At 38.6% G+C, this 14,659-nt stretch overlaps 2 protein-coding genes across 4 annotated transcripts in view; one reads left to right on the forward strand and one right to left on the reverse strand.

The window, feature by feature from the left end:
• LOC102201915 (acyl-coenzyme A thioesterase 1-like) overlaps window positions 1–4,331 on the reverse strand; it is an 8,507-nt gene extending 4,176 nt beyond the window's left edge. Inside the window, exon 1 of one of the 3 annotated variants that reach the window (XM_013911896.1) lies at window positions 4,220–4,331. The gene's annotated coding sequence lies outside the window, so the exon portion shown is untranslated. Of the gene's footprint in view, window positions 1–451; window positions 536–4,219 lie in introns of those variants that run through there. The other 2 variants (XM_013911895.1, XM_005737302.2) reach the window with 2 other exon arrangements.
• Window positions 3,594–14,659, forward strand: part of susd6 (sushi domain containing 6) — a 31,627-nt gene continuing 20,561 nt past the window's right edge. The window contains exons 1-2 of the mRNA XM_005737301.1: window positions 3,594–3,861; window positions 10,386–10,571. Of these exons, the coding sequence (XP_005737358.1) occupies window positions 10,427–10,571 (145 nt within the window). The 5' untranslated portion in view covers window positions 3,594–3,861; window positions 10,386–10,426. The remainder of the gene's footprint in view (window positions 3,862–10,385; window positions 10,572–14,659) is intronic.

Consider the following 14,659-nt stretch of genomic DNA (forward strand, 5'->3'; position numbering starts at 1 on the left):
CATGTATATCTCATGCACATATCTTTCCACGTAGCACTCTTAATTCTTATCCCTACTTTTATTTTTTCCATGTCTATTTAAGTGTTATTTATGACACCATGTTTGCACTGAAGCACCGCAGCAATTTCCTAATGTTGTAAACCTGCTCAACATTTGGCAATAAACCCCATTCTGATTCTGATTCTGAAGAAATGGTTTGATGGTCATCGGTTGATGGGAAAGGCTGGTGTCACGCTGAGATTGAGCAGCCACACGGCGTCACACAGTAATGTTTAACTGGGTGAAAGGTCAAGAAATTCTTTCGTTTTCTCCGGTTGACAAAACAACAAGGGTAGAAAACACAAACAAGCTAACTTGAGTTGCTTTCATTGTTTGGGCTAGCTATAGTTGTGGGCAACCAACAGGCTAAAATCAGGTCAAAATGTTTATATCAATATCAGAATTTACAAACCCCCTCTCCAGTCTGACCGTACCTGTCCAGCCTTAAAGCTTTAATGTACAAAATCGACGCCAACGGAAGTAGCAGCAAGCGGAAGCAGCCACTTATAAAAACGGGGGCGTCGGGGGTACGATTTAAGATCACCTGTAGCATTGTCGTGTTTGTATTGCGTTAGTGTAACGCTCTTTTTTACCCTGGTTTTCTAAATATGCCTTTCAAAATGTCAAAAGTGAGAGACATTTTTATTTCATGACAGTTTGAGAAGAATTGTTATCACCACCGCCCCCACCATCCGCAATGTAACCGTCCATAATATTTTGAACCAGGTGATGTGTCAAAAAGCGATCGTCTGCTATAGCGTGATTTCTAATGTTTCTATACGATTTTATGCCTAATGTATTTGCTTATGTTGGTAACCTGTAGTCAACTGGAATTACAAAGTGTTTATATAAAAATAACAAAATTGCCTGTTTTGCAAGTGTGTTCATGAGTCTACGTTATTGTACCTACTCAGTTTTCTACAGTATAATCAGTTCAATCATTTTTGGCTACTTAAAATATCCTTACAGAAAATTTATGTAAAATTTGTCGCAATTTCTGCTGCACATTCATTCACATAGACGTTCACATTCACATACAGTTTTAATGTCAGTTCCTGTTTTTTTATGGATAAATAAAGGATACATACTTACAATTTAAAATCATTCATGAGAAATATGTCTGAGATTTCCTTGACAGATTATGGGGCAACTCATTTATATAACTAAATACCAGTAATCATCTATTTTTATCACGACACTAGAATGTAAATGAGTGTAAATTAACACATTTCTAATGATAAAGTAATTTATACGGAGATCTTTCTTTTTTTCCAGCAAATATCATGAAGTAAAATACCTATACATGTAGGTAAGTAGTCGATGGAGCCACTAGATGTCAGCACTAGTACAGGCTTCTAATGCACAGTCTCACTCAAAGATAATACAGGCTACTTTACATATAGCCTGCGGTCTTCTGTACAAGACTAGCACTTGTTATATATACATATATCTTAACACAGAATAGACATTTGCATCCAGAGCATGCCCCAGTCTTATCTGTGTGAACACAAATCCAGAACAGAACATGATAAGTCATATCTCATTTACTTATCTAATGTATTTCAATGTAGAGCGAGAGATATTAGTTGTTAAACCACCTTATTGCATACATTTTAATTTTTATGAACAAAGCGGTTGGACAGTGGGTGTCCTGCTTCTTGTTTCTCTCCTGGGTATGAGTTTCTTTACAAGACTCAGTGGCATGTCTAGGTGTCAAACTGGAGTCTTAGCATAATCCTATAACTGGCTGACCTTTACTTGGGCCTCTGTTATCAAGGAGATTTCTTCTCGGGGAGAGGAGAAGAGAAAGGAAACTTTTATGGAAAGAGGGGAAATTAAAACATGACAAAGGTGTGAGTAGGGATTAGGACGGCATCCAAATTTAAGAAAAACTGGAAAGGGTAAATTTTAAAAATGTGTTTTAAAAGCTATGCAGACACAACACGTTGGCAAAACATTAAACAGTCGTCAAAATTAGTGATCTCTTATTGGACTCTGAGGGATTTAAAAGGAAATTATTCACGTGACTCGAATGGATTTAAGAGGATAAGAGAGATTACTGTATGATAGGGATGAAATTAAACTCACATTAAAGATAATTCTGGTTAATATCATCCAATTTAAAATCACTCAGTGAGACCTTATTTGGTTTCCATGACTTCTTTATCGGTATTTAATTTTTTTTTCTCTTTAGGACAACCATTCTTTAAAAGTGGATGACAGAATTGGTTAAATGTTTTTTGATCTATAGGCAGTGATGTTTGCAAAGAATTGATCAACTTTCTTATGGTAAGCTGTAGTAACATAAGGGGTTTAAAAGGAGTGACTACCCTCTTTCATCCATATTTGCAGTAAAACTTCATGATCTGCAGAGCTGAGTGACGTTACAGTGATGTGTAAACTGCATTTAGCTATAATGAGAAATCTCAAAGATCTCACATTTCTCCTCTAAGCGAATGAAAGCAAACATTTTCCCACTCGTTTCCTGCCTTCTTCTTACAGGCATATTGCATAAAGGCAGACATTTAGATCATGTGTCTATGCATTGCCTCCTCAGTTTAAGAACCAGCCATCTGAGTTAATACACACTGGGATGTTCTTTCGCTGTAGCATCAAAACCAATAAACAAAAATCACATCAAAAGATCTAATGACACACTCACAGAGGCACCAACCAAGGCATTGTTGGTTGCCTCTGCAGAAATCATCGGGAAAATTATTCATTAGATATAAACCCTGGGAGATAATTCAAATACTAATACATTTACATAATCTCACACTTTACCTGTGATATAATAGTAATGTCCAGAATGTATTTGTTTTTAAAGCATGGTTGATGTATATATGTCTGTCTCCCCAGTAAAGGGGAGACAGACAGGCACTAGCATTCTGTTAAAGAGATCATCAGAAAGAGCAAACCTTTAAATTAACAAATAAATTAAAAAACACCTATGCATGAAAAAAGTATAATAATTCAAACATGAAAAATGCAAGGCGCACACAAATAAAGAATCTATTAACATGTCCACAACCCCTCTGGACTATTCTTTTCTATTCTTAGCATTTTAGATTCTGTGGAAACACAGGAACATCACATTATTCCATTCTTCCCTAATTCATGTCATAACGTTAAATGTTAATTGACAAATAGTATGTTATAAAATTAGATATTACATACTAGATATATTGTAGAATGTTAACAAAATGAAAAATCTTTACAGTCATTTTTACAGTATTTTACTGTCATCTCATAAAGCATAACTGATAAACAGGTGAATATTATTTTCGATTATTACTAATTCTCTGATAATATTTGGCTTTTTATCTCTTGAAGCTGATATCTCGGGATATCAGATATTTATTAACCCAAATCTGTTGGCTCATACGACTTTATAAAAACTACATGCAACTGTAGCATACAGTTAAGCATTTGCATTTTTATTGTCCTTTTGTTTGATTCTTTTTTTAGTGATTCTTTTGTTTCCCTTCACCAAAACTCTGCGCTTTTATTTTGAAATCCGGCCCAGTGACTTGACAACCCATGGATCCGCCCTTTTTTACAGAGGTAGCCATGGACACCGCGCGAGAGCCAGTCAGCCCCGTAGAGTTCTCACAGCGAGTGTTTCCGCTCACCTAAAATAAAGAGCTGGCTGAGTCGAGGACAGGGGACGAGCGGAACGGCACTGACGGAACTTGACGCCGAGGACGTCGTATTTTTATATTTCTATACTCAGGTCCGAGCGTCTCCATTTATACAGTCCTTAATGCCTCGAATGTGAATGTAAGAGAGGAGGGCTCGCCGCCGCTGGTAACCTTTACGTTGGTGAGTCTTGAACGTATTTTCGCCAGCTAAGCACACACAGGCCACACGAGAGCTCTTGGTCTTCTCTCTTCTGTCTCTGTCTTTCTTTCTGTCTCTCTCTGCCCGTCAGTATTTGGTCATTACATAATAATTATAATAATAACCAGGAAAAGCGTAACCAATCTTAGGGTCACGCTTACTAACTCGTTAGTGTAAGTAATTAGTTTGATTTTTTTCCTTTTATTTTTGTTTAACAAACGAGGTCGATTATTAAACTAAGCTAGCGTATGATAAACGTAGTTACTGTTTGGCTAAATGTCATATTTTTTTTCTCTGACGGTCTCTTGGATATAAGTTTGAATCTGTGGAAATATCTCACCTTGACTTGTCAGATACAGTGAAACAAAGAGCAAATTGTCTGTGGTAGCTGGTGAGTCCCGTCTAACAGTTACCCACTGTAACAACGTTACAGCTGGTCATGTGAACAAAAAAAGGAACGAGGAAGCAAGAAGTCTGCTTGTATTGTGTTGTTTATGGTGCGTACATAAGAGGCTGAGTCGGTGAAGAACCGGGTACATCCAGGTGTATTGCTTGTTTGAATCGTGTTGTTTTCTCTTTTTATTCAGCTTTTTTTTTGTTTTGTTCCCGTGGCATTGGCAGCCCACCACACTCTTTGTTTAAATACCTCACTGTACAGTTGCACGTGTTGAAGCGTGTGACTGCCGTAGGACTGCTAAAAAGAGCCAGCTGACCACATTTGATACAGTTGCAGAGATGCATCTTTGAGCTATTATTTGTGTGTGTGTGTGTGTGTGTGTGTGTGTGTGTGTGTGTGTGTGTGTGTTTGCGCTGGGGGGGTCTCTCATTCCCAGCAGTGCAGTTTCCCACCCCACGCTTTTGTTCCAGTAAAACTTTTTTTTTGAGTCGTTTCCTGTTACTAGGGAAAGGGTAAGATGTGACACTTGACCCAAAGCGGAGAGCAGGGAAGTTCAGATGTGAACTGTTGTGTTTATACTGAAGATCAGAGTCTGGGAAGTATTCAGGTTCAATTTCCTATTGTGGTCTCTTGATAATACAAGGCTGAGAAATGTTTTGATCCGATCTCTGTGCGCCACCTTCTTATTGTTTTGGTCGTTTCATAACATATACCGTACAGTAGCCCTTTATTTAAGCTCCGATTTTCAGCCCAGTTATCATATTTTGTAATCATTTTTACCGTTCTATTTTTGTTTTAATATAAATACAGCATTTCATATCATGTAGACATCCCAGACTTTTTAAACATGTACCAAAGTTTTTGTCTTTTTCAAAAGATTTTGTTTTTTATTAATATGTTTCAGTTATGTGCAAAACATTTTTATCACGCTAGTTAAATGATTTACTCTAACATGTGTACAACATGCTGTGAATAGCACTTTCCTGCCTACTGGCTACTTTATTGAGCAGGTCAAGGTTCAACAGTAAGTTGTTTGTGCCCATCCCTCGCTCGGTCTGCTCTTTAAAAATCCAGCTTACAGCTTCCATCTGCTGTCAGCTCATGTTTTATGTGAAAAGACTTCAATACATTCACTAATATGATGGGCTTATTGCCCCAAAATTTCCCAATATTTCATAATGCTGTCACTCCTGCTAGTTGTTGTTCAGCGATACCCAAATGTTTGCGTCTAATTCCTAGAGCTTATTTTTGTTGGATAGGTTTTTTTCAACAGAATTAAGGCGTGAGATGAAAGGCTGTTTTTCTTTGCTGAACTCACTCATGTTCTTAATTTATTTATTTATTTCCCCCATTGTTTAGACTGACTAGTTTTGTTTTCATGCATTGTACAAGCCCTAGCATCCGCAGAATAATGGATATACAATGTGAAGCTTTAATGGTTCTTAGTTTAAAGGACATTATGTAACTGCAGTGAAATTTTTATAACTCCGGGCCCTGAGTTTGGGGGCGTTTTCTGTTTTGACAACATACCTAGAGAAAACACATTGTGAGTATAAATGAGAGTACTGCTTTTGCCTTAAATCCTTTCCTCATCTTTCACCACTATCATATTTCCCCCTTTTTCCCTTGTTTCTTCTTCTTTCTCTCCTTCATCTTTCTCTGTGTCTCTCTCTCTTTCCTTGCGGCAGTACAGAGGGATGCTGAGGCACTGTGGGGTTTAACACTATCGTACTTAATAACAAAGGGTCCTTTCTCTTCTGCCATGCAGAGCCCCGTTTCTGGGCTCCCTTCATAGGCCCACGTAGGCTCTACCAGCAGCAGCAGTAGCATGGAGGGCTATCGGATGGAAATCTCCTCTGGGCTGTTTCTTTGGCGCACTGAGTCCTCTCTGTTCCCGGACACATGCCTGTGCTGCTGCTCTCTCCTTGGCTCCCTTTGCATTCCAGGAGCCTCGGGCAGCTGAAAAACTGCAGTAGCAGTCTGCTGACTGCCTGGTTGGCTCATTGGTGTCTCAAGTGGAGAGTTACATAGTTTTTTCCCCCCAAAGTTCAAGACTACACACTCTGAAAATGTGTTTATGTTTTTAAAACCTCAACTTCTTTAATGTGCTAGACCTAAGTATGGCCTACAGATGTAACACATGGAATGAGATAAACGACCAAGAAATGTCTAAATGACTTATGAAGTGCAGTTTTAAACTTGAGGGATGTCATGATCCAGTTTTTTCCATTTGATAGCCATTCCTTGGTTTTGGGTATCTGCTAAGACAGAGTACTTATCCAGGTCCAGTGTTAAATTACCACACCTTTTTTCCTCACACTGAAAAAGAGACTGGGAATCATCCTTTTATTGGGCTTTACACAAAGATTTTATTTTCTAATGTTGTAAAATAAAACTTGATGGATGAATTTGTTGAAGAATATAAACTTACCTAATTGTTTTTTTTTTTAGTAAAGTAATGCATAAAAGAACAGACCAAAAACAACTGAAGTTACAATTTTATATATCTTTTTTGCCAACATCTCATTTCCACTCAATTAAAGAGAAAGTCATGGTAGTTTCTAGTTTATTTAGGGCTTTTTTTTCCGTCTTTTTTTTTTTTTTTTGCCTCTTTGTACACACACAATGCGGAACTGACAAGAGATAGCTGAAGTGAAATATTAATCTAGTTCACAGTGTGTTACTGTAAGTGTAATAAAAGCTTACCGAAACAACATCCTTCTAGTTTCTACTTTATATAATGTCTCTCCCAGCACAGATAACGAGAGCAAAACTAAAAGGGAGAGAAGACAAAAAACATTTCGTTGTCTGAGCTTTTCACGTGACCACAGTTTGCACGTAATGAAAAACGTATAAAGAAAAGCTGTCAGTTTAGCAGGCATGAAATACATCCAAATCGCTTGCTCTTTTGCTGTTAGCTCTTTTCAGCTCTGCTGCTGTCGCATGGCGACATAAACATAGAACAACAGTTAAAAGATTTGAATAGATTGGTGCAGAGACTGGGAAGTTGTCACTGATATGCGATCCAGCTTTACAAGTCAATATCTGATTACAATATTGGATCGTTGCATCCTTAGTCTTCTTAATCAGACTTTGTGGTGCAGATTGAAAATTTTGGTCAATAGACTTCCTTGTCTATTAACTTAATGGCAAGCTAGAACTGCCCGTACCAGTTTTGTTGGTTGGCTGTTCTTGCCACTTCCTGTCCTCCTGCCTCAGAATGCTGTTACAGTATTGTTTACTGTATCTCATTTTTATGGGGGGTTGGTATGTTTTCTGAAACTCACACAGTTTTTTCCTTTTAGTTGCCTTTTTGTTGGTATATATAATTTGATAGTGATATTTAGTATAATAGTATAATGTAAAGTAGTTATACTCTAATAATTCATTTAGAAGTCAACCATTTATATTGGTTTGATTTCTAATATTTGCTATCTTTAAAGACACTGTACTTTAGTTTCGGTCTCAATTGCTTTGTTAGTACTGTGCAGCTTCTGGCAGGAAGTGTTTTTGTGTGCAGGTTGATTAAAAAAAAGGTGTTTCAGGAAACTTGAGGTTGAAAATAGAAGCACATTCTATAATGTGATGTTTCAAGCTTAACAGCTTTTGCTGCATTTGACAGGAAACCCACACATTTGCAAGGCAGGTTGACATCCAGACTTAAAGTATTCCTGTGCTTTTAGCTGTCAACCTGCCTGCTCTGTTATTAATCAATTAAATATGTGAACATAAAGTCAGTGCATTAGAAGATGTGCAAAAATTCCTTTCATGTTGTGAAAATGTCTTGTTATAGCTAATTGGAAGCTGTGCTTTTTAGGATACCCTAGAACAGACTTAATGACTTTCTCCTTTTTCAGACTCTCTTGTGTGAAAGCAATTAAGCTAATTCTGCTTTAGTTTTCACTTTGTAGACATTCTGGCTGGTCAATACTATGCCCTCAGCTTTTTCAGGAGGTCAGTCCTGCATTTTAAATGCAGCCCTAAGCAGTTATTTAAACCTCAACAATTGCAGTTTTTTGTCTTTCCTTTGTGCAGTTTGTCCTTGATACTTCTAAAATTGACATTCATCTGTCAAAAAGATAATGAAGGGCCTCTATATAACCCGACAATAGCAGCCAGCATGGACAAATGAGAAAGCATCTATGGATCAAATGGCTGGCACAGATCCATTGCATGTGCTTTTGACTAGCTGCCCTTTGGCTCAATGCAGTGCCCAGACTGTCCTGCCAAAATTGACTTACGTCACTGTTTCCCACTGGCTTGCGCCACAGTCAGGTATGACTCTTCATCCCACTCTTAGGGGCATCAGAAAGATGGCAGGCAGTGGGTGGGCTGCTTTCCCTTGTTTGTGTTGGAAATTTGGAATATAGCCCTGTCCAGAGCACTCAAATGCTAAAACACAGGCGATTAGAAATACAATGTTGAAGTTAATTAGAACCTATCTAATCACCTTGATGCAGAAAGCACACTAAAAAACACATGACTCTCATTGACTTCTTAGTGAAGCAATGAGGAAGCAGCTATATTTTAATTAAACTGTCATATCTGCATCCTGTACCTGAAAAACGTAATAAGATTCCAGTATATAGTGTATATGTCCTTACAGTTACTTTCTTCTACACAGTCCAGATCATATGCTGTGTCAGTGCCAGTGGCCATCCAGCAGATCAGCAATTAAATTTGCGGCTCTCTAAGTGCAGCCATGCCATTACTGTAGGCATTAGCTTCGCAGCCTTGTGGAAATGTAATGGGCCTCTGCCTCCTCTTGAGAATATTCTGCCTGCAGGCCATCTAGTTTCCCACAGAACAGAGCCACTTCTACTTCATCCTTATCCCTCTGATGCAACATAAACAGCTCTATGTGCATCTGCATCTCATTTACGTAATGGTGTGTTGCATCGTATCACCTCAATCAACCAACAAATGCTTTTAGGAAGTTATTTAAGTTGGTATCATGGAGAGATATTGGTGGAGAGAGGATGAGGTTGTTGCTCTCTATTTGCATATTACTGTTTAAAGATGTCTCACAGTAACTCTTGATGTCCTTCATGCTTTTGTTTGCTGTCTGCCCAGAGAACTAGGTGTCTGATTTTTGCATTTGCATCTTACCTTTAAAAAAAAAATTACAGCACTGATTTTGATTAAACTTTTTTATACAAGAAAAATAATCCGTAAGTATTACGGTATTTTCCGTCTCCAAGTAGTATAGGGAAAAGGAATCTGAACAGACTGATATCATTGCCAATTTACAGTATATGGTAAACAAAATATGGGAATCATTTCTGAATGCATCACCTATTGCCATTATCTTTGCATACATTTTCCATCACACTCCATTGTAGTAAACAACCAACAGTATGGAATAGAATCACAGTTGAGGTGCACACATAGCATGAAAAAAATCTTTAAGAACACTGTTTATTTAGATGTATAAATAATATTATGAAATATAAATAATATCCTTACAAATGTCTGAATTTTTGCTGATGCTGACTGCTTCAACAGCACAGTAGAGTGTGAGACATGATCTTCTGGAAATTAAACTTCTTTCATGATGATGGTTTTCTTAGACAAACTCCTTTTTCCCAGTCATCTGGGTCTTTGCAAAAGTTGCAGTTGTAATCACACCCAAATTTTCTCTCTCACACACATTTTTAGCCTCTGTCTCCACCATGCCCAGCCGCCAGTGTTGCTAACTCACCAGCAAGAGTGATCTCGTTACATCATCTACAACGGACTTTAACGTCTGGTTTATTTGGTTAGATGCTGTGGCAGAGCCAAGATTAGGGATCGAGTGGAGATAAGAGGAACACTGGCTAATGCTGGAGGATCCTAATAATAGATCAAACAAATGAGGAGGAAATGGACGTAGAGTCATTCATGCAGTTATTAATATTAGGAATTCAGCTGCTGTTTAATAAGATGCAGGTCAGGGCTTCACTTTGTGACTCTGTCTTCCAGCCCGTGCACTGTGGCTATCTCTTAATTCCCTCCTGTCTCTGTGTTGCTTGTGGTTACGTAATCCTCGCTGAATGTTGATAGTAATCCGCGCTCTTCCTCCCCCCTCCTCATACCTCTCTGTCCCTTCCTGTCTGTGTGGCCTGCACAGGTTAAGCCATAGAGGACTCTCCCTGGTTGTCGGAGGAAAAGATGTGCGATGGAATGGTAGCGTTTCAGACGAGAGCCCTGTCCTCCTCTTCTTCATCCTCTACCTCCTCCTCCTCTCCAGCTCACAGGCTGGCTGCCTCCGTGCTTATCCTCCTCTTCATCCTGCTCCCTCATGGTCACGCATCAGGTAAGTCACATGCTCATGGCTTTTTGAATTCTCTGCCTTTTCTCTCACACGATACACATCAAATAAAGTGTTATCTTTGCCTGTCTCTTGTGAATTGATTGAGGTTATTTTCCCCTCCTCCCACAGGTCAGTTAGATTAAATCGTCTTCCTTTACCCTTGGGTTGGTCAGGTTCAGAGCGGCAGCTAAGAGCTCAGTCCCACACGCTCTGTGAATCCATTCACTGTCCTAATGAGTCACAACAGTTTTCCTCCCCTATCGAGTGAAACAGAGAGATGCGGTCACATTTCTGTCATAAGGTTTTAATCAACCATGACATTTAGAACCCTCCGAGAGCTTTTGGCACGGCTAGACAACTTTTGTTATTGCCCCACAACAACCCTCAGATCAGGTTGGCGTTTTACCCTGAGGTCCTACATTATTTGGGAAGTGTCAGGTTTTAAAACTGAATTCATTGTTGTCTAATGGAGGGAAATTTGGTCTTGCACGTGGTAAACAGTAACATAATACAGGAACTATAAAGCTGATGTCCTTTGTTTCCTCTAAAGAAGTGTAATGTCGATGCTGTGGACTTGCTGAACCCCTCCACTTGTGCCAGCTTTCTTTTCTCTTCCAATCTTCCAGTCCCCTCCCCCCTACATACACACAAAACACAACCACACTCACACTCACATGCACTTTCCACACATAGCCAGCTTGTGAAATGTGCCAGATGTCTTTGCCACAGAGTGCAAGTAACCCTGTGAGCGTGTGTGTCTGTGTAAGGAGTGGTTTAAGGCTCTCAGATGTTTATATGCATTAATTGATTTTCTTCTTTAATTCCTTAAATAAATAGTGTGTTTATAAGAGTCAGAAACAGCAACAGTAGGAGTATAAAACGAGGGAGATGTGCCGTTGAGCAAGGGAGGAGGGGATTGCTAATGGCAACTGTATTATCTCTCGGTATGCCTTATGTAACACACATGACTCATGTTGAGCCCAGGGGGGCTGGTATCACGCTCACGTTCTGCGTCCAGCACACTCGCACGCATAGACTGTCTACCAATACCAACAAAAGTGTGTCCTCAAATCCCTAGCCCACGTGCTCAGGGTGCTGTAGAAGATTGTGTGTGTGCACACGCGTGTGTGTATGTAATCAAGTATTTCTGTTTGCTGTTTTGCCTCCTGTAGGGCTGAACACAGATATTCGAGCCACTTCATTCTTTTTGACACAGAAAAAGGAACCTGCGCCTTTAAGACTGTCAGTCAGCTTCTGGGAAGTCACAGCTAGTTGTCTATACTCGCAACATATATTTGAGCATAATATGAAGTGTCTTGATCCCTCCGACATACAGGAAAGAAAGCAAAACAATGCTTAGAAATGAATTAAAAGACAACATTGTGTTAATGAATCTCAACGTGAATGACTGTAATGAGTCTGTACTGCTGTTTAACTTGGTTCCAACAAAGGGTGTGCCACTAATGCTTGCCATGGCCATGTCAAATGATTCAATATTGGTATATGTGTACAAAACAATCCCTTTTTTAAATATATGGTAAATATTACCTAAGTCTTCTATCCTCTTACTGCAAGCATATAAATGTTTGAATTAGGAGACAAATATTACTTTTTGATGAGTGTAAAACAGTCTGATTTGAGTCTGTGTTTGACCTCTGCAGTGATGCATATTATACAGTTGAAAGGATGTAGGCTCATTTAGTTGTTTATACAGCATTTCAGAGGATTGTTTTATGTAAGTAATCTTTGCATGACAATATCAGTCAGCTCAAACATAAATATAATCAATTGTGCACTCTGTCTCACATGGGATGAAGAGGACTAGTACTATTATGGTATGTAAATTTTACAAAACAGTCAACATTTTTAAAGAGAAAGCTCTTGTTTTTTGTTTTTTTTCTTTTGTAAAGAGAGACATGCTTTTGTAGGCCAACAAACAGCCTACTGTAAAATAGTCTGCTGTGTGCACTACATTTCATGGAGTTTTACCATAATTCTGAAATATGTGTGTCGTCTGTCCATTCCATGGCCCTTCATTTGCTTATGGAAAACAAATGTTGCACACCCTTGCTTCAGCACTAGACTTTTAAGCTCTGTAGCATTCTAGTCTTGCTGTCTTTTTAGCAAGTTGCTTGAAGGAATCTCTATAAATCAAACTAAGTGTTGAAGTTTTATAGTGATTTTGTATATACTTTTTTTCTTTCTTTTTTTTAAACTTCCACTTTTATGCAAAAAATTATTTGTCATGCTGCAACTAGCTGTTCAGGAATGCAATAGAACATTTCAAACGCTGCTGCGTGTTAACTGATAAAAATCCAAAGGTTATTTTTAACTGTTGTAGCTCTGTGAGTTTTTCTTTTTTTTTTTTTTTTTTACTTCTGACCACTTCCTTACAGTACATAAGGCAGTGTTTAAGCTGACTCACAGTTCAAACGTTCAAGTGTCCTATAACACTTAATATTTTCCTCTTTGGCATTAATTAAGTCCAAATGAAGATGGCTTATGCACAAGTTTTGGGGGGGTTTTCAGTACAATATTTCAGATTTCCTTTGAGGTTTCTGGGGTATCTTTTCAATTCAAGCACCGTATTATAAATTTAAATATTTGATCACAATCACAAGGAACTTGTAATGAGCAATGAAACATTTAGAGGCTTAGCTCCTTAGTAAACAGAACTTGAAGCTCATTTCATTCTTCTTAATTGAGCCCAGATCGCACAAAGCAAGATGAACCTGATATTTATTGATGAGACTCTGGTAAACTATGTCAGGATTAAAAAAAGAGAAAGAGAATTCAGCCAAGAAAAGTCATTGGAAATAATGGTAATACGGAGGGTTGGCTGTAAACATAAGTGCCATTAGAACAAGACACGAGTTGCAGCATTTACAGCAGAAGTATGGTGTTAAATCGATAATTAGAGACAAATTACCATAAAAGCAAAACACTCATGTTAAAGCGTTAACTTCATCATTAGCTACTGGCCGTTTCCTTTCGCTCTCCTGCTCGACATACATAATTCACACAGGTAATCCCTTGACGTGTTCCAGGGATGGAGATTGCTGTGGAAATTTCATGAATCTAAAATTTCATCACAGCCAACAGGCCTATTCCAGACTCCAGCAAACAGCAGTGTTGATGATGAATAGAAATGGATACTAGAAAATATACTATAGTCCATTTAAATAGAAGTTTACACTACAGCAGAGAGCAGCATCAGATTTCTACTTCAAGTCTGTGTAGGTTTTGTGGATATAACTCTTTTAGGAAATTTGACCTTTAGCCGATGGAGAGAGAAAATGATAGACATTAACCGTTTGAATGTGCTTTGCCTGTCTTTGGTTCCTTTAACACGTCCGGGAAAAGCTTTAAGCGCCTGTATTTTCGGCCTCATGTTCTTTCTGGAAAAGGTCAGGAGAACAATTTCTTGTAACTGCTAATACAGCCTGTTAGAAAGTAGTTGCAAAGCCTTCAGAGTCTAGGTATTTTTAAAACTGGCTATGTCTTGTCTTTTGTCACGTCTTTTATATCTGTCGTTCAGCTGTTCATTGTAAACAAGATTACCAGAAGGTTATCTTCTGGGTTAATGTAAATGGCTCTCTGGGATTTGTGTTTGTGATTGCTTCACATGATTACATTTGCGTTTATGATTCTCGACATTCTTCCCAAAGTAGCAACATACTAAACAAAACATCCTATTCATTGAAGCAGGGTGCCAGTAAACAAACATGGCTACGAAGCAGCACCTTGGGTTTTGTGTATGCAAAGGATAAATAGCATCAGTCTGGAGGATTTTCAGGGCACAGTGCAAACGCTGCTTGTTTCATGTCTTTTCTGAGTCTATCTGACATCCCACTATGCTAGCTCCACAGAGCTCAGTTCCTAATATGGTGTCAATTCCTAACAGTAAGCCTTTGTGGTTTGTTTCAGAGGAAGTGAGCCCAGACAGTGAGTCAGAAGTGAAAGAGCAAAGATGGAAGCTCAGAGGGTCTATTCACATAACTGCATACTGCATGTTTTCTGCTCTAAATGTGTTGTGTATCAAGAGCCAGAAAGGCTATAACTTTCCCAGTCAAATAGATAAATATTGCCCC

Source organism: Pundamilia nyererei, unplaced genomic scaffold (assembly GCF_000239375.1).
Source record: "Pundamilia nyererei isolate P.nyererei 1_Seehausen unplaced genomic scaffold, PunNye1.0 scaffold00074, whole genome shotgun sequence".
Taxonomy (NCBI): Eukaryota; Metazoa; Chordata; class Actinopteri; order Cichliformes; family Cichlidae; genus Pundamilia; species Pundamilia nyererei.